At 35.1% G+C, this 20312-nt stretch overlaps 2 protein-coding genes across 2 annotated transcripts in view; both read right to left on the bottom strand.

The window, feature by feature from the left end:
- The window catches only part of LOC133847142 (cytochrome c oxidase subunit 4 isoform 1, mitochondrial), a 41079-nt gene that overhangs the window by 17994 nt on the left and 2773 nt on the right, over positions 1–20312 (bottom strand). The gene's annotated exons all lie outside the window — the stretch shown is intronic.
- The window catches only part of LOC133847141 (general transcriptional corepressor trfA), a 62002-nt gene continuing 49905 nt past the window's right edge, over positions 8216–20312 (bottom strand). The window contains exons 2-4 of the mRNA XM_062281950.1: positions 19486–19679; positions 15842–17402; positions 8216–10321 (exon numbers count right to left, since the gene is read on the bottom strand). Of these exons, the coding sequence (XP_062137934.1) occupies positions 8619–10321; positions 15842–17402; positions 19486–19679 (3458 nt within the window). The 3' untranslated portion in view covers positions 8216–8618. The remainder of the gene's footprint in view (positions 10322–15841; positions 17403–19485; positions 19680–20312) is intronic.

Below are 20312 nucleotides of genomic sequence, written 5' to 3'. Positions count from 1 at the left end.
CAATGCGATTATTTGAAGTAAATCAATATTAATGCCAAATCTAAAATACTTGATTAGTCTTTCAATAATATAACATGCAATGCAAATGATTTATGAAAGCGACTATCGAAATGTGGATTTATTTCATAGAATGACGTACAAAATTACGTATATGTAATTAGTTTTGCTTTTCAGGTTCCAAAATAAATTGCTTATGTATTTAAAAATAATTTTTTTGAGTAATATCATATATGTATGTATGTAATATTGCGTATACGTAATATTGAGTTTACATTAAAATCAACTATGGAAAAAGTCTATAAATTAGATGCGGCTTACTTCTGAATACATTTTGATTCTAAGGCTCCAGAATAAGTTTATTTGTATATTTGAAAATATCGGAGATTCCGATTCGGAGTGTCCTATACGTAATATTGCGTATACGTTAAATTTCCACAGGTAAACAATTAGTAAATTATAGCTGGATAAATTGTTATTTTTATAAATCTAAATTTATAAAATAAGTGGTTTTAATTTTAAAGAAAGTTTTAGTCAAATAAAAACGTATACGTAATATTGCGCATACGTTAAACTCGCTTTGGAGTCTTTAATTTTTAATTTCATCAATATATGGTATATATATTTAAAAGAGATATTTGTCGATTAATTACGTATACGTAATATTGCGTATACGTTACATTTCCTAGGAGAAACTATCAAAAAATTATTTGTTTATTTGTTTTAAGTTCACAAGAAATACATATATGTAAATTTGGAAATGTTATTACCTATAAGTAATATTGGGTATACGTTAAAGCCCCTTAGAAAACTCGAAAAAAAATGATGAATTTTTTAGTTTTCAATTAAATTAGAATTTAGGTATCAAAGTAACATAATTTCGAGCAACAACAAATAATTTGAAAATGTACATGTTATAAATAGCGATTTGAAGTCATGGGCTTTCCTGTTAAAATAGCATTTCTCAATACAAAGTACTTGAAGTTGCTTATCTTCGCTTAGCAAGCTGAGCATACCCTTTAAGCTGCGAGCGTGTTGCACGGCATTTATAAATTTGTTGCATTTACGTGATGTACAAATGATTTTATATGTACTTTTAAGCGTATACAGACAGAGTTTAAGGAGGATTGCACAAGCGATGGGCGAAGAGTGATGGATGAAGGGTGAAGGATGAAGGGTGAAGGGTGGAGACAATCCAATCCCGGCTGCTGCTTCACATGCGCGACACTTGCGTATTTACCCAGCGCAGACAACAACATCAACTGCACAACTGGCGAAGGCACACGTAAGTGCACCCTGCTGCTTGCTGCTTTGCTGCTCGTGGCAAGTATGAAGATGAGACAGAGAATGCAGGATGAGGATGAGACTGAGACTGAGACTGAGACTAAGGATATGCAGCAAGCATCCTGACGATGACTGTCAAGTATGCACCGCGAGCGCATTTTCTTGAGCAGCGTCGTCGGCGAAATGTTCGCCAAAGTCGTGTGTGTTGTGTTGTGTGTGTGTGCTGACAGTGACGGTGACGGTGACGCAACGTGCCACATTTGTGTCCGTCTCTCTCTCTCTCTCTGTGTGTGTGTCTGTGTGTGTGCGGTTGCATGTGTGCACTTGCAACGTGAGTTCTCTTTGTGTGTGACGCGACGCGACGCGACGCGACGTTCTTGTCTAGCAATGTCTCCATCTGCCGCGTTGTCCTCTTCTTTTGCTACTACGTGTCTATTTTAATTTGCACTGTTGATGCTGCACTTGAGAATACTCTATGGGCCAGAAATCCATCAACACGTTGTATTATCGCGCGCCTGCTCTGCAACTTAAATGTGAAATCTATGATGATGATGCTATTTTCTGTTCAACTGTTTGTAGTATAAGGCAATTTTAGTAAGGAAGCTAAAGTGTCTTGCATTAATCGATTGCATTTTATACGAATATAAAGCTAAAGAATTCTTATTTTAAAGTAATACAAAGTTGTGTCACTAGCAAATGAAACTTGTTTTTCGCTTTCAATTACGGTTAGGAAATTTCTTTTTTTTTGTTTAATTTCATACTGATAAAACATATTTTTTTGAATAAAATATTTTTCGAAATAGGACCTTAAGAAACATTTTTAATTTGCATCTTGTTGTTGTTGTTGTTTAATTTATTGAAATATTAATATGTTTGTTCCTTTTTTATTTTTATATGTATTTCATGAAGTATTTTTTTTTGCAGCATTTTAAATGTTGTTAAATTTATGGAAATTTTGTGGTCTTTTTTAATTAAGATATAAATATATTTCATGGGCATAAAATACTTTTTGTGTATTAATTTTTTTTTAGAAAAGAAAGAACTAAGGTATTCAATAGATCAAAAAATATATTTTTAAATAAATTGTATTAATTTTATTTATCAATATCAATTTATCAATTTTCTCAACAGAAACTAGACTTAGCAGACTGACTATTTTATTCGCAATTTAAAGTTTATTTTGGAAGATTAAATTAGGAGCTCGATTTTTCCATTTTTGTTAAAAATTAAAGTGCCTGTAGCTAGAAAATATTTGAAATAATTTAATTGATATTATATGGTATATTCATGAAAATTTTGCAAGCAAAATATCAAATTTGATTACTTGATATTTATTGAGTATTTTTGATACGCATTAAAGTGCTTTATAGGGTTGAAAAAAATTTAATTGATATTATATATGTAGGTTTGAATCGTAATATTGTTGATCAATTTTAAAAATAAAGATATAACAGATTGTATAATGTCTTTTATTTACTGCAAAGTTTTGTTAAATAAGTGAGCTATTTAAAAAAAAATAACAAATAAAGTATTTGAAATTGTATAATAGTATAGTAGTATTTATGTAAATGTATATAAATATATATTTCATTAATATTAAATTCTTTTCTTTATATTGCGATGTTCTTTAAAAATATAATAAACTTTTTCTTTATTCTATCTATGTAGGTTTTTAAATATTTTGAAATCAAAATAAACAGCAAAAAATAAAGAAACACTTGATCAAAAATCGAAATTTATTGCACATTTTATTGCATGTTGACGCATATTTTGCAGCAAAACAAAAGTCAATGCTAAATCAATTTCGTAAACTAAATCAAATCTGCTGAGACAGAGTATTTGAGAAGAGTTTGCATGCTGTCTTTGTGTGTGCGAAGATTTTGTGTTGCGTTTGGTTTGCATTCCTTTAAGTTGGGTTGTAAATTGAATTGAAATTATTTGGCAAATGCGAGTGCGAATAAACGTTGCAGCACTTTATGCAAATCTGGCAACAGATTTTCACATGCGAGCGGAAAGTGTAATTGCAGCAGTAAGTTGCATGAAGAGATTGCCACTCGCACGTGGAGCTTACATAAATTTGTGTTGCCGACTTGACATTAAGCGACGCGACGCGACGCTTTTTTGTTTGTGATTTGCTTGTGTGTGTGTGTGTGTGTGTGTGTGTGTGTGTGTGTGTGTGCGTAATTTTTGCAGCGATGCGGCAACAAATTTCGCCAGATTTGAATTGCATTTAAGTGATTCAGAGTGCGTCATGCAAATGGCTTTGGCATTGGCATTGTCAGTGACTTCTTCTCTCTCTCTCTCTCTCTCTCTCTCTCTCTCAATCTCCCCTGTTTCTCTTTGAGTGTGTATGGCATTGACATTGTCAACGGCAACTCGCAGTCGCAGTCCCAATCCCAATCCCAATTCCAATCGCAATCCCAATTTCCAGTGTCACACAGTCTGTGGCAGGAAAACTTGCAATCTCCATGGACCGCCTATTTTTCTTTTTATACTCGGTACACGTAGAGAAGAAGGGTATTATAACTTTGTGTCGGCGGAAAATGTATGGAACACGTAGAAGGAGGCATCGCCGACCCTACGAGGTATATATATTCTTGATCAGGGTTAACAGCCGTGTCGATATATGTAGGTATGTGCGTCTGTCTGTCTGTCCGTCCGTATGAACACTTAGATCTCAGAGACTATGTTCTCTATTGTATATTTCGAAAGTAATACTACATAGATATACCAAATGTTGCCTGCGGTATAATTAAGCATTTTTGCGGTATATCCAATAACAAGCGTAATATTGAGGTTAGAAACGAAATTGGTACAACCAATAAAAACTATAGTCTATGTGATTCCAAGAGGGACTTAGTTGCTTTGGCTGGCAATCTGGTATATCTTGCACTCCGTGGAATATTTCGAATGTGGTACGACATAGATATACGAAATATGGCCTTCGGTTTATTTAAGTATTTTTGTGGTTTATTTTAGAAGCTGGTATATTTGGACTCTATGGTATATTTTGAATATACCAAATATAACATTTGGTACATATTAAATGTAATACCTATCTGTTTTGCTTTCATTCACAAAAGATAGCGGATATACATATTGAGTATATTTTGATTGTAGTACTATATCAATATACCAAATATAACCGTTGGTATACTTGCAGTATTTTTTGGACTTTGATATATTTTAAAATTAATACCGTACTATTTTGCGTTTACTCAATATATGGGAAACGGGTATCGAAGAGTCGAGCACACTCTTACACTTCTTACTTATTCGTGTTCTCTGTGTGTGCTTAACACTGACGGCTGTCGTCTGATTGCATCACGAACACCGATGGATGCGCATTATTATTGAGTTACGTCTACGTAGTCACCGGCTCAGGCATCACCATCGACTCAGACCTCGACATCGGCTCGGGCATCGGCTCGGGCATCGCATTCACAAGCATAACGATGCTCTTCGCCGCAGTCGCGTTGCCATTATTAAAGTCCACGTTAAAGACTTGACTTCGCGATGTGCAAATGTGCTTGCCTCAAGTGCACTTGTATTGCAATTGAGCATTTAAATGCAACATTAAGAGTTCAGTTTTGTAGTTTTATTAGCGAGTTTGCTATTAGCAACAATCAGTATTCCTTATTTGTCCTACTGCGATTTCAAATTCGAAGCACTTGTGTAGTATTTATGCTATAACAAATCGAGAAATTGATCTGAACAAATGAGAGTGTGCTCGACTGTGAGATACCCATTTTGAATAAACGAAAGGCAATTGATATACAGCAAAAATTACAAAAAAAAAGGATTGGCTATATTTGGGATATTGATAATGTATTACTCAATATCCAAAAATACCATACCATATTCCATACAAAATATACCATAACATTCAAAATATACCAGAACTTGAGTTGCGTGCAAACATAGCAAGTGATATCAACCAAAATTATTTAAACCGAGACTAATACATAAAAGATGTGAGTTAGATTATTTAAAAAGAAGTTAGCATTGAGCAACAAACAGCAACAAAATAAATAAAATATGTATATAGATTTGCTAAAATTAATACATAAATAATAGATGCTAATTAAACACGAATGAATGATTATTATTATTATATTTATTTTATACTGAGTATTTCAATTATATGTTGACAAATGACGTGCAAAATATAGAATTTGCTTTCACAATACATTTTTAAGTAATCAAAATGTTTTAATATTAATGAGCACAAAATTATATGTTAGTTTGGCAACATAAATAATTATGTGTAAGCTTTGTTGCACCAACCATAAATATTGAATATATATGTACTATATATGTAGATAGATTCTAAATAGTTTATTTACGCAACTTTTGCAACAAACAATTATTGTAAATCAGACCTCGCAAATGATTTATTATCCATTGTAAATAAACAGTATTTGCAGTTATGCAATATTCAAGGTAAATGAAATCTGGCATTAATGTCAATTAAATGTGCAGTGACAAATTAAGAGAATTGTGAAAATGTTTTGGTGAATTAAACTCTCAAATGAAGCAAAGTAATGGGTCTGCAGTTAATAAAATATACTGAAAATATGGAAAGCTATACTGTATAAAATGCTACAAATGTACTGAAATATACTGAATTTGTATTTTATAAAATCGTTATACATATGTATATAGAAATATACTTAAACATGCTGGAAACGTGAAAATATAGTACAAAATAGCTGAACATATACTATATATTACTATATACTATACACATCTTAGAATATAATTATACAGAGAAATATACTCAAAATATAATGAAAATATACTATTATCAATACATCATATTTTTCGTTATATAAACAAATATACTAAAAATATACTTAAAACACTTGTAATATACTCAAAATGCACTGATGGCATATTGAATTATACTGAACATGTACTTTAAAATAATGGTAATATACTAAAAATGTACTGGAAATATGTATATTGTATATTCACGTAGTTAATATGAAATTGTTGTTAACTTTTCATAATTATTGCTAAAGGTTCCATATAATAATTTGAAAAATAATGAAAATGTTTGAAATTCTATTGACCTCATAATTGTTATTAAATGTCTTGGTCTTACTTACCAACTCAGCTGTTTGAAAAGCCGTAAATAAAGAAAACACTTTACACATACTCGAACTATATTTATGCGTAAATAATAAGTTTTGCTTTATTGAATTTCATTCCATTAAAATGTTACCATATAATGACAGTTGTGTGTGTGTTTGTGTGTGTGTGTATGTTATTTTTTATATGTGTGTGTGTGTGTGTGTTGTATATTCATTAATCGTTTGGTTTTTTGCACATACATACATATACCATAAATAAACGCCTAAGTACAATAATTTCCATTTGTTTTTGTCATTTAATTCTATGCTCATTGAAACTGTTAAATCGCGTATCGTTCGTGTACTTATCATATATGCATATATCGTATTGTTATTATTGTTTGTTTTCCAATTTTATTTTCATTTTACAATAAGTGAATTGCAATGTTCGTTTTTTGTGTGTGTCAAAGAAGTTTACAAACATTTCAAAAATCATCGAAGACTCATTTACGAAATTTGAATTAAAATTTATTAATGAGTTGAAAGTTTCATTTACATTTTTGCTGTACACCTTTTTTTTGCCCTGTTATTCATCCTTGATAGCTTCATTTCATTTCAATCATGTATATGGTAGAAATGGAATTTAATTAAAATTGGAAGAAGAAAAAAAATCACACTGCGATTTAACTTTTTCAATTCATGGTTGGGAAAGTGTTGTCATAGAAGAAACTGCATTTTAACTTTGCGTTTATAGAAAAATCATTGTTTGTTTTCTCTTCAATTTTCAATCATCTTTTTTTATCTTTTGTTTATTTTTGTATTTTGTTTTATGTTTTTATTTTTTTTCGGTTTGCTTCGCTCTCGTCTCGTTTTGATATGTTGATTAGCTGCATTGACGCTTTGATTTCATTTGCAACGACGACTCGACAATTTTTTCCCTTTTGCCATCGAAATTCGATTTTCGCCCGCATCCTTTTCCTACTTAGTTTTTCGCTCTTCCACTTCCACTCGCATTCTTAATATTTAAAAATGTTGTGGAAAACAACTTTCTGATAAAATTGCAATTTTAAAACGACTTTCATGCTCTTTAAATACTTTTTGCACTTTGATTTGTGTGTATTTTGTTGTGTTGTTTAGTTGTTTAGTTGTTGAGGTGTGTTTGCTGTGCCTAATGTTGATTTATTTCTATGTTTAGTATTCTAGCAAGTGACACGCACATACACAAATGATATATATACTCGTATTTATTTGTATGTTTTTTATGTAAAGCTTTCTGGGAAGCAGACTTTACTTTTAGCTGTGTTTTTGGTTGTCCTCTATTTGTGTGGTTGGTAAACAAAACAATATAATTCTATGAAAAGTAATATATTAAATAATAAATGATTCATATAAATAAATGATGATGAAGATAATTAATTTTTTTTTTGTATTTTCTTGATAATATAAGTATGTATATTTTTAGTTTTGTTAGAGTTCAACTGCTTTTTCGATATATGTATTTTTGTCTATTAATCGTTATTTGTTTGTGTGTGATTTTAATTTTGAAACCTATTTGATGCGTGCTCTCAAAATTTCGTGGGGGCATAAGATCAAAATAGCTGGAGCATTGTCTATGGATCGATCTATCAGAGCAAGTTGAATATATATTAAGTATGCGCAGTGTTAAACAATATTTGTAGCATACTTTGAGGCTTACGTATAAACTGTGTGTGTGTGTGTGTGAAGGGTGTGTTTGTGTGTGTGTGTACATACACATATACGTGTTTTTATATATAGTATTATCTACTGTTGCGGTGTTGTCGTTCTTTGTGTCATTGACTATCATACACAAAAAAAAAATTCATAGCTTAATTTAAGTATTTTTCATTTCTTTCCATTTTTTTGCTCGTTTTTATTGTTACTTGCCTATATATCTCGTTTACGCTTTATATTTTGTTTATGTTTTTGGGAAACAAAAGTGTCAAAATTATCGCTAAAGTGTTTTCACTTTTTGGTTTTTTGTTTTTTGTGTTTTTTTTCACTACTTTCTGTGTGTGTTGAAAATGTACAACTCAAAATCAAATTGAAAAGCGTCTACACAAAAATTTAGATCTAAGTTACGTTTATAATTAAGTTGTTTTTTTTTCTTTTCTTTTCTTTTTTTGGGGGTTGCACATCGCTTTTTGTTCTACTTTTCTGCCGCTGTTGTTGTTGATATGTTTCATGCCCAAAAAAAAAATAAAATAATTATATATGTATATAGAATAATCGCTGCTTGGCTGTTTAAGGCAACGGATAGTGATTCGATTGCTCAAAGTCTTTGTGCCGCGAGCTCAAGCTGTCCAGCCGGCGATCGGTGATGGCCACAAATGGCAGCCGCTGTTTGCGACTCGAGCTGGTCGCCGTCGATGATGAGGACGATGATGATGATCCCACACCATCGACAACACGATGATAGACAAACGAGTTGAGCGGCGATGCGGCAGGCGGCGATGCTGCTGAAGGCGGCGCTGAAGTACTCTCAACTCCGGGCCAGCTGCTCTGCTGTCCACGTCCGGCGACATTCGCCACAAATTGTGCGCTGCGACTGCGCGGCGTGCCGAGGAAGCTGCCCGCAATGGCCGGATAGAGTGGAAGCTTGAAGAGCGCTGCTTTTGGCGCCGCTTCCGTTGCCACTTTACTCGCTGCGGTTGCCTCGTAATAATTGTTGATGGCATCCTCCACTTGTTTGTCCTCCTCGGGCAGCTGATTGCCAACAACGAGAGAAGTCACCGAAGATGTTGCTGTTACTGCTGCTGATGCTGCTGTTGGCGATGCGGTGCTGCTGCTGCTGCTGCTCGTGGTGCTCGTGCTGCGCTGCTGGGCGAAAAGATCCTCGTAACGCTGCTGATAACGACGTCGCTTCTGCTTCACATACTCATCGTCCAGGCGAATCGGCAGCAGCTGCGTCGGCGTCGGCGGTGGTAAAGTGCCTTCGAGCAGATTGAGCAGCTGCTTGTTGCGTCGATTGTACTTTTTGATGTACGGCGGCAGGAGCGCCTCCTCGCCATGATCCTGCTGCGCCTCCTCGAGCTCAGCGGCCGTCTCATAGTCCTCATCCGCTTCGTAGTCCGCATAGAGTTCCGGATGCGATTCGCGATAGTGTTCGTCGTACACCTGGAATTGAACGCGTGCCAGATGCGGCCACTTGGCGTAGTAGCGCTCCAGTTGCTCCAGCTCAGTGATCTGATGTCCCAGCTGCTGTTTGGGTGGCGGCAGCGGTGCCAGAGGCGTCGTTGGGGGCGTGGCCGGCTGGGCTAAAGCTTTGCGTTGATACGGATTCGGTTGTCGTTGGCGCTGCAAATGTTTTTGATGATGCTGATGATGCTGATGATGATTGTGATGCTGATGCTGATGATGATGATGATGATGCTTCAAATGATGCTGATGCTGATGATGATGATGATGCTTCGACTGTGGCTGATGTAGCAGCAACTGTTGCTCGTTGCTTGTGGTCTTCACACCGTTGCGCAACACTGGACTGATGCGACGATACCAATTGCCATTGTCGTTGGCAATCAGTCGCTCCATTTCCGTATGATGACTGTCCACATCGTGGCCCAGTTGTGGCTGCAGCTGCTGCTGCTGCTGCTGCTGCTGTTGCTCCTGCGGTTCGTCCTGGTGATCGTAATAGTTCACTTGACCCTCGTAGAAGGGTTTCGCTGTCGCTCGCTGCGGTCGCAAGCCAATCGCAAAGATTGGCGCCGCATGTTGCTGCTGTTCATCGTGTTGCTGCTGCTGCAGCTGCTGTTGTCGCTGACGTTCGCGTTCGCGATGCTCGCGATCCTTGCGCAACTTCAGCGCATATTTTGGAGTCACCGTCGGACTGTGCTTCAGATAGTCCTTGTAGCGTTTCTTGTGCATCTTGTGTCCGTTGCGGCGATTGCTGCGACGCAGCGCCTTAAAGCGTTCGAAGGCCGACGGCGATGCCGTTGTGCTTGCCACATCTGCAAACAAAAAAGAGAAAAAAAAGAAAAAGTTTCAGTTACAGTTACAGTTTCAGCTTTAGCTTGGAGGAATTTTGTGAGTCTTGGCACGATGCGCTCGCTCGGAAGTAATAGATTTCTATTAGGCCCGAGGACAACAAATCGCCATCGTATTTGTTGTTGCTCTTGTTGTTCATCATGTACTCTTTGTTGTTGTTGTTGTTGTTGCTGTTGCTGATGCTGTGACCCTCATCTAAGACCACAAAATCCGTTGCCCATAAGGCCACAATTCATTTCATTTGATTGTGCATAAAAGTGCGGCAACATTGCCATAAGGAACTTGGTCAAGCCAGCGCACAGCGACAACGAGGGGTGTTCAAACAGTTTTGAAAAATGTAATTCAAAAGAGAGCAAAATAAATATATTTCTTGAAGTTGAAAAATATTGAATCCAAATAAATTGTTGAAAAGCAAATGAAATAAATAAATAAAAATGTTAAAAAATATAAATATTCTAAATATTAAGAGAGAATTTAATAAATATATATGCAAAAGTTAAAGCAACTATGGAATCCAAATTAATGATTTCAAAGAGAAATGAATGAATATATTTTCAAAAATTAAAAATAATTGAATCTAAATAAAGTACTGAAGAGAGAATTAAATTAATATATATAATAATAAAATATGTTCCTACATATATTTGTTATTATAATCTTTGTAACCAGAAAAGGAAATATAAAATTTTCAAATTAGTCACAAATCTACTTTCAATTTCAACAATGTTTAAAATATTGCAATCATGAAGAAACAGAAATCGAAATAATTGCATTTTGGTTAAAAGACTTTTTGAAATTACAATTTTTTTATTTATTTATATTTTGATCAAAAAATGTGGTAAATGGAAAATATGAAATATTATAATAAATTGTCATATTATGGTTATGGAATTTTATTAAAAATTACTAAATATTATTAAAAATAAAAGTATCATAAATATTGTGAATGTAAATAAATTCTTTAAAAGAATAAATATTTAATATTAAAAAAAAAATCCAAATCCAATTAAATCAAATCCAATGATTTATTTTTGATTATTGAGTAAAATAATTCGTTTTGTACTTTATGGTAATAAAATAACAATATTGCATTTGAAGCTTATAAAAATGTATATGTATTTAAAAAAAAAAAATGAATATAATACAATAATAATTAAATTGTATACATTTATAAGTATTTAACCAACTACAGAACAAGAAATGTGTTCCAACTAAAGCTTTTAAATGGATTGTGTCTAAGAATAATATTTCAACAATATAGAATTGTACTAGTATGTATAATATACCGCAATTTAGTACATCAATAAAATGATATATAGTACATTTTATAATATATCGTAATTTAGTACTTTATGATATATTAATCATACTGATAAAATTGAATATTGTATAATAATATTCTATTCTATATAATATACTATATTACTGGAATATTATTATACAATATAATAATAATAATAATAATAATAATAATAATAATAATAATAATAATAATAATAATAATAATAATAATAATAATAATAATAATAATAATAATAATAATAATAATAATAATAATAATAATAATAATAATAATAATAATAATAATAATAATAATAATAATAATAATAATAATAATAATAATAATAATAATAATAATAATAATAATATATATATATATATATATATATATATATATATATATATATATATATATATATATATATATATATATATATATATATATATATATATATATATATATATATATATAATATTCTATTCTATTCTATATAATATACTATATTACTATATTAATATACTGTATTATGAAGTATTATACATACTAGTAAAATATTTAACATACTATATTATGATATATTTAATACAACAGTGAATAACTTGTGGATCGGCCTTCAGAGCGCAGGCAGCCAAACACACACGCACATGCACACACACACACACACACTCTCGCACACCGATACACGGACACAGTCGTATAACGTATCGTCTCAGACTGGCTTAAGAGATGCGGCCAAGCAGAGGACCTCAGGCAGTCTAGGCACGTAGCAGAGACGCCTCCTCCACTACGAACGAATGCAGTGCGAAGTTCATTCTCTTTTCTTTTTTGTTGTTGTTTTTGTTGTTGCGACTGATGTTAGGGGCGGGGCGAAGCGAGGGGGCGGGGGCGGTGCTGAAATCCTCGAGACATGTTCTATTTGGTCGGTTGTTCGGCCGGCTCAGAGCCCAAGTTATACAATATTTGCCATTTTGTTGGCTTTATTGCTTCAGGGCAAAAAAACCACAACCAAAAAAAAAAAAAAAAAAGAGCCAAGAAGAATAAGAATCTCACACAACAAAACTGTTGTAATAAAATGTTTGGCCCGTGGGACTTTTGTTGCTCGGTCGGGCGCTAAAGCTCATTCCGTTTGATTTCTGTCCGAATTTGCATAAGTTCTGTAAGGCCCATAAACTAATTAAGGCCACATGCGAGCGACTAAGCTGAGCCAAAAACTGGTCAAAACTCACATTTGCACTCACACATTAAAGAGACTTTTCATTTTCATTTTCGTTTTCGTGTTGTTTTTTTTTTTTGGGTTTTTTGGTTTTTCAGTTTTTCGGTTGCTGTATGTGTGTGCAACGCCCTCGGGTAGCGGGGTCGCGGGGCTGACTGCATTCAATTGGGGTTTGCCTAACATATTTTCAATTTACGGTCCACAGTCAAAGTCCCTTGCAGCAACCAGCAACCAGCAACCAGAGTTTACCGCTTCGCCCTTCCTCCCCCTTGTCCAGCTTAGTGTGCTGCACAGCTGACCGAAATCAAAAACAAACAAGTAAGAAAGTTACAGTTACGAACTGACTGTTGGAGACCTGTTCACATTTGTTAAAGTGTTTTTTTACTTATAACAAAATGTTTATAATAGTGTGTATAAACATAATTGCCTTTAGTTTACACATATGTACATATGTATATTAATTCACTCATTTGCTCTCTTTCGCTCAATTGCTTCTTTGAGTAAGAGCCACTATTAAATGCAGCTTAACCACAACAACAAAATATCACCCCATCAAATGCCAGCAGTTACGTGTGTCAGACACGATCAGCGAACGTTTGATTCGACAATCGTCTAGCTCTCATTCGCTTGCACGCACTTGCCTTTGTTGTTTTCTTCATTTTTGTACATTTGCTGCGCTTCTTAAAATTGTACAAAAGTGCAAAACTACCGAAAGTACCTAGCTTAGTACCGCCTTGCAGTTCGGCAATGGTACAATATAATTGTACCAAAAACATCAACCAGTATGCGAAAGACGAGTGCACAGTGCATTTGACCTGCGCAACGTTTTAATTTTAATTCACATCAAGGGCCTTTTAAATTACGTAAAAATTGTTAAATCTTCAATTCATGTGCAAAAACATTGTTTTGTTACCTATTGCGCCATTTATTATTCGATTACATGCGTTGTTAATATTGAAGTGATTTTTTTTTCTGTGAAAGTGCAAAAAGTGACGTCTTGTTGTCTCGCTCTCACACGATTGCTGCTGCAAGTTCTAAATAGTATTGGTGTGAGTGAGTCGGAATACAATTCGAGCTTATGTAATCCCTTCTCTGTTGTGCGGGTCTGCATAGAAGTGCAACGTAAATATAAGAGCCAGTCTTATACGTTTGTGTGTGCGTTTTTGTTTTTGTTTTTCGTTTGCTGATTATAAGTGTAAACGTGTGCAAATATCAGTGAGTATAAGAGTTAAATTAGTGCATGTGAGTGTTTTTTTCTTTTTTGTTTTGTTTTTACAAGTGTAAAAGTATAAGTATGCAATTTTGTAGGTTTAACTAAAGTGAAGGCGTTTAATAAACTTTAAATTGAAAATAAGTGACGGTGAGTAATTGCAAAAACATTTATATACATACATACAAATATACATTGTGTGAGTTTCGCATTTTTATTACTATAGCACTTTATAAAACTAGAACTTAAAATGCTGACAAAGTGAATTAACCTTTTTCACTTTTTCGCAAAAAGTGAACAGGTCGAAAAAGTTTGTTAAGGGAAACCAAGTCAAAGTCCGTAACCTACAGTGGCTTCTGAGTCCCACAAAATGCCCTAAGCGAATTTTACTTTGTGGATTTCTGACCAACAATTACCGCATATTGCATATTGTTTTGTCACTGCACTGCAATTGAAAATCGATCCCACAATTACATTTTCTGGGGCTTAAAGATTTGATAGACTGATTTCAATTTCTATCGTTTGAAATTGTCTCGTAGTTTGGTTAATTCTATATAGAGTTTCTAACAAACTTAAAGCAAATAAAACATTTCATATTTATTGTCTAGCCAGTTGAATTTAGTTCCTGGAATCAAATGGACGTCGATTTATTTTATAGAGACATCTAAAATTAACTTAGACATTGAATAGATTTCCTAGAATATGTCTTCATTGAGTTTCTATTTTGTGTGCGCAATTTTATAGCTTGTGTTGAAAAGGTGTTCCCTTAATTATTGAGAATCTTTTTTTGACAGCTAGCTGGGAAGTCGGTCACTTACAATGAGTTACAGATTACAGTGCGTTTGAGCCTATAGCAAATAGTATGGCGGAAATGTTAAAGACTATGTTTGAGTACATATTTTGTGAAAAAAAAGTTTTGAGTTCTGAATAGAAATTTATATTTATTTCATTGCTAGAAATATATTAACGAATTTTAAAATAATTTAACTAATAATTTGAATATAGAAATCAATATTTTTCTCACTAGTAGTAAACCAGTTTTCATTTGTTTCTTTGCTTGAATTAAACTATCGAATTTGAAAATATATGATGTAATAAGTTTAAAATATAAATAAATATTTATTTTACTAGTAATAAAAAAGGTTTCATTTGTTTCTTTGCTTGAATTAAACTATCGAATTTGAAAATATATAATGTAATAAGTTTCAAATATAAATGAATATTTATTTTACTAGTAACCAAAATGTTTTTATTTGCTTAATTTAAATGATAAAGCAACTGAATCTTCAAAGCTTGATAAAACTGAAGGCAGAATTTATTAAACAATTTTATGATTTTTAAATAGAAATGAATATAGTTCGTAATTGAACACAATCAACAAAAATTCCAGTTACAAACTTGCAATCGAAACGAAATGAATATTTAAAGGCAAATGAATTATTTGTTGTCTTTAAAAATGTGGAATTTCCATTTTGTTAGTTTGCTTTAAAAATTCATTCTTGCGTTGTTTGTTGTTGTTTATTTTCGGCCCACTGTGCGGCATCTTGGCATTTCTCGTTCTGCGTGTGTGTGTGTGTGTATGTGTGTGTGTGTGTTTTAATTTTGACTGTGTGCCAGATTCTTTACTGTGCTTTGCTGTCGCAGTCCCTTTTTTTTGGTCGGTGTTTAGTCTGTGGCTTACGGTGCGTATACGTTATCGTGGGCTGTGTATCTATTACGCAGGCATTTGACTGTTGTACAAGAAGCTAGGAAGGAGGAAAAATACCGAAATAACTTACCCGGATGATAACGCAATGCAGATTCCGATTCCGTTTCGAGTTGTGGCAACTGCTGCGCTTCCGCATATTCTCCGACTACCACAGCTTCGCCTTCACCTTCGCCTTCGCCTTCGCCTTCTCCTACGTCATCGTCGTCGTCGTCGTCGTCATCTTGTTTGGTTTCATTGATTGTGCGAGCAAAATAGCCACTCAAGTAATTGGCATGCGATTTGCTGTCGAGAGTTTTAGCCAACTCTCTGCCATCGTAGTAATGCAACTCGCCCACATCGGAGCTGGAATCTAAAATGGAATCTGACTCGAGTAACGGCTGCTTGTGCTGTTGCTCCTTCTGCTGTTGCTGTTGCTGCTGCTGCTGCTGCTGCTGCTGTACACGGCCTATGCTGTAGTTGTCCTTGTCATAGTATCTGCTGCTGCCCCAAGCTTGGCCGTGTCGCTTCTTCTTGTGTCCAATGTAACCTGAGTCCAAATTGAGCTCTGTGCTTGCTGCCGTAGTGCTTGATGTTCCTGCTGCTGTTGTTGTTGTTGTTATTGCTGCTGCTGCTGTTGTTGTTGTTGCTGCTGTTGTTGTGGTGGTTGTGGTGGAAGTTGCTGTGGTTGTCTCCTTTGCTGATTCATCATTGTCAATTGTGGACTTAATGTTTTCCGCCAATACTTCATCATTACCAAAATTGTCCTCAATATCGCCGATTGCCATAATGTCCCCGCCAGCGACCACATCCTTAGAAGTAGCAGCAGCAGCAGCAGCAGCAGCAACAGCAACAGCAGCCGCTTGCAACGTTGATTGGCCCGACGCTTTATTAAATTTTCGTTCATTTAATATTTCAATAGAATCAAACAGCTGCTCTTGCTGCTGCTGCTGCTGTTGCTCTCGTTGTCGTTCACGTTCACGTTCACGTTCCCTTTCTCTCTCTCTCTCCCTTTCTCGTTCCATTTCCATTTCCCTTTGCCGCTCCAGCTGCTGTTGTTTCCCATCGCCATTTCGACTCCTTTGGCTTGGACTGTTGGCATTTGCCTGCCGCTGCTGCTGCTGCTGCTGCTGCTGCTTCAGCTGCTGCTTCTTTTGCTTCTGTTGATTTTGCTGTTCGTGCATGTTCTTAAATTTTTTATACGCAAAACTTTTGCTGCCAAAGTTCGCGTTCGGCTTCGGCTTCGACGTCTCATGCTCCACATTGTCCTCATCTTCCTCTGCCATTTCCATTTCCATGTCCATGTCCATGTCCATGTCTGTGTCTTCTCCGTCGCCATCTCCATCTCCATCACCATCTACGCTTACTTTGTCCTGCTCATTCGGTTGCCTGTTGTTGTTGATGTTGTTGTTGTCACCGGAAGTGGATTTGGCTGCTGTCTCTTCTTCATCTTCATCTTCATCTTGAGCAACTCTCTTCGGCAACGTGTTCTCTTTATTGTTTTTCAATTTGTAGTTGTAGTGGTTTTTATTGTTACTGTTATTGTTGTTGTTGTTGTTGCTGTTGTTGTTTTGGTATTTCTTCTTGACTGCTTTGCCATCTTTGGCTAGGTAAACAGTGAAATTCCTTGAAGTGGGCCTTTGAGATTCAAGTATCTGCAAGAAAACAAGCAAAGCGTACAATGCGAGACGAACGTAAAGACAATAAAAGCCATTCCCATTCCCATTCCCATTCCCAGTCTCAATCTCAATCCCAACTCCATTGCCATTCCGCAACTCATTCCCAAATGCAGCGGCAGCAGCCGTTACCGGAAAATGCTGCATAGTTATGTGTACGTTACGTATACGTAATATATACATATACTTACGAGAGACTCACTTGGGAAGCTGCTGCAGCAGCAGGAAAAACAATAAAACCAAGCGAGGCAACGACTGAATGAAAGGCGCACCGTGATACTTAGTTACTCAGTTAGACACATGTGCGACACAATACAAAAAAAAAACAAAAACAGAGTGAGAGGCAAGTTTCGTCCGTCTTGAGCCGCCTGCACAGCGCTGATTAGATGCGAACGTGGCAGTCAAGCGAGTATTCACTCCAGCACTCACTTGCACTCACATTCGCTGTCTAAGAGATTGCATTTGTCCAAACCATTAAGTCCAAGTGCAATGGCAATTCTTGCCGAAAACTTTGCAACTGCAAATTCTTGCTCTACATAGAGGAACACTTCGCAGTGTTCACCTGGGAACATCAGCTGGAGACTTTAGGGAACCACACACAGGTGAACGGGTGAACAGGTGACATTTTCGATTTTAGTTGCTGCACTTCTGCACTTCTCTATGGTACTTCAAAGTCCCAACTATTTAAACCCATTTCAAAACACAATTGCTGAGCAATTGCAATAAACTCAGCAGATCATTTGGTTTATTTTATTTAGAAAATACTATTTTAGAATATACTGCTTCAGACAATAATCTGTCAGTTACTAAATATAAATATTTAAATATTCGCTATTCGATTGTGTTGCTAGAAAGGTAAAATTGAGATCTTTTCTCTTCGAACTTGAACCTTAGAAATAACACAACAATTAATACACATAAATATTATATTACACATAATTTAGTTTACCTATGATATTTTAAATATTCTGAAGTTACGCTCACGTTTTCAAAGCATCAATTTATTTTATTTATTTTATTTATTTTGGACTACTTCTGAAATTTTCTTTGCTAATTAAATACCTACACAAAAAGGCAACTGGCAAAAAAAGTCAGCTCCGACCCTATAAAGTATATATAATTTTGATCATTGGCAAAAAACGCTTACTTACAACGGGTCTTAGTTGTTTTGACTGAAAATCTGGTATATTTTTCACTCTATGGTATATTTTGAATGCAGTACAACATCGTCAATATGACATTTTGCATATTTTAGTATATTTGTGGTATAATTTTGGTATATTTGTAAAATTTTTAATGTAGTACAATATCGGAATACCAAATATGACCTTCGGTATGTGTTAGTATATTTGCAGTATATTTTCGGTATATTTGTTTTACTGAAAATGGCTAGCGGGTATCTCACAATCGAGCACACTCGACTAGCTTTCTTACATATTTTTGATTAATCCTAAACTCAATTTTTAACATTTTTAACTAGTTTTGTTTATGAACTAGAATTCTATTTTATCAAATTGAGATTATATCCATGGCTTGAAATGTTTATAAGTCAAATTCTCGCTACATTTGATTGCATCTTCCCAAAGACTAAATATGACCCTACTTCTTCTAATTCTTTGAAGCTCGTCAACTGAAAACGCCGCTAAGAAATATATTAAACTAAAGCTTGATCGCTTAGCTGATGTTCGAGGACATAAAAGCCAAGCTACGTTACCAAGAAAACACTGACCCTGCCACAGCACAGGTCGCAACTGGCCTTAAAAAAAAAAAAAGAAGAGAAGAAAGAGAGAGAGAGAGAGAGAAATGCATGCTGAATATTTAAAGACTTCATTCAGTGGAATAATTTGACTTGGGCCCCCCAAACGCATTGTGTGTGACATTTCAATGCGTTGCTTTTGCTCTTGTGCCTTTTTTTATTTGCCCATCTGTGTGTTTAAGAGTGGGGGCGTAGGAGGCGTGGCCCTCTCATTCAATAGAAGTGACCTCATTTGAAAGAAACACTTGCTGACTTACAGCAACCACAGCAGCTGCTGCACATCGAGTCCACTCCTATAATACTCACAATATCAGCCGCCTCGGATTCGTCAACATCGATGCCATCACCATCACCATCGCCATTGCCATCGTCATCATCAGCAGCATCCGCATCCGCAGGCTCCACATATTGCAGCTGGGTGGCCGCATCCTCGCCCAAGTCGCCATCATGCTGGTCAAATATGTCCTCCGGTATGCTGGCCTCTGCTTGCAAATTGAAATCTACAAGCAAAAAGAAAAGAAGAGGATGAAGTAAGAAATCGTCGAAAAATATATATAGTATACTATACTATATATAACGTGTGTGTGTGTGTAGGAGAAGGTCAGGAGGCGGAGGAGGACTGCTCAAGTACATTGTCAATTGAGATGGATGAGAACAAAGCGAAATTGTTGTAAGAATTTGCCTTAGATTTTTACTTAAATAAAAGTAAGCTGCTGGAATTGACTTGCACTTTTGCGAATATGCTGCAAGTCCATTCAAATACATATGCAGCACACATACTCATGTATACATATAAGGGTGTGTGTGTGGGTGTATTGTAAATGCAAGCATGACCTGAAAAAAATAGGGTTTTAGTCATAGTTGAATAGACAAGAATTCAGCAAGAAGTCAGCATCATCTACATATGTATTTTGTGTCGGTGTGTATGTAAGTATGTATGTGTGCGTACGTGTGTGTGTGTGTGTGCTGAAGTGTATGTGTGATTCCTTTATGCGTCGTCATTGACTGAACTGCCATTTGGGGAACTAACACACACCCACACACACACACACAAGTAGCTTGAAGTCTTTTTGCTGTATGCAAGATTAAAATAAAATGGCAAAATTCTATGTGTGTGTGTGTGTGTGTGTGTG

Source organism: Drosophila sulfurigaster, chromosome X (assembly GCF_023558435.1).
Source record: "Drosophila sulfurigaster albostrigata strain 15112-1811.04 chromosome X, ASM2355843v2, whole genome shotgun sequence".
In the NCBI taxonomy this organism is placed as follows: Eukaryota; Metazoa; Arthropoda; class Insecta; order Diptera; family Drosophilidae; genus Drosophila; species Drosophila sulfurigaster.
This window is presented reverse-complemented; position numbering and strand designations above follow the sequence as displayed.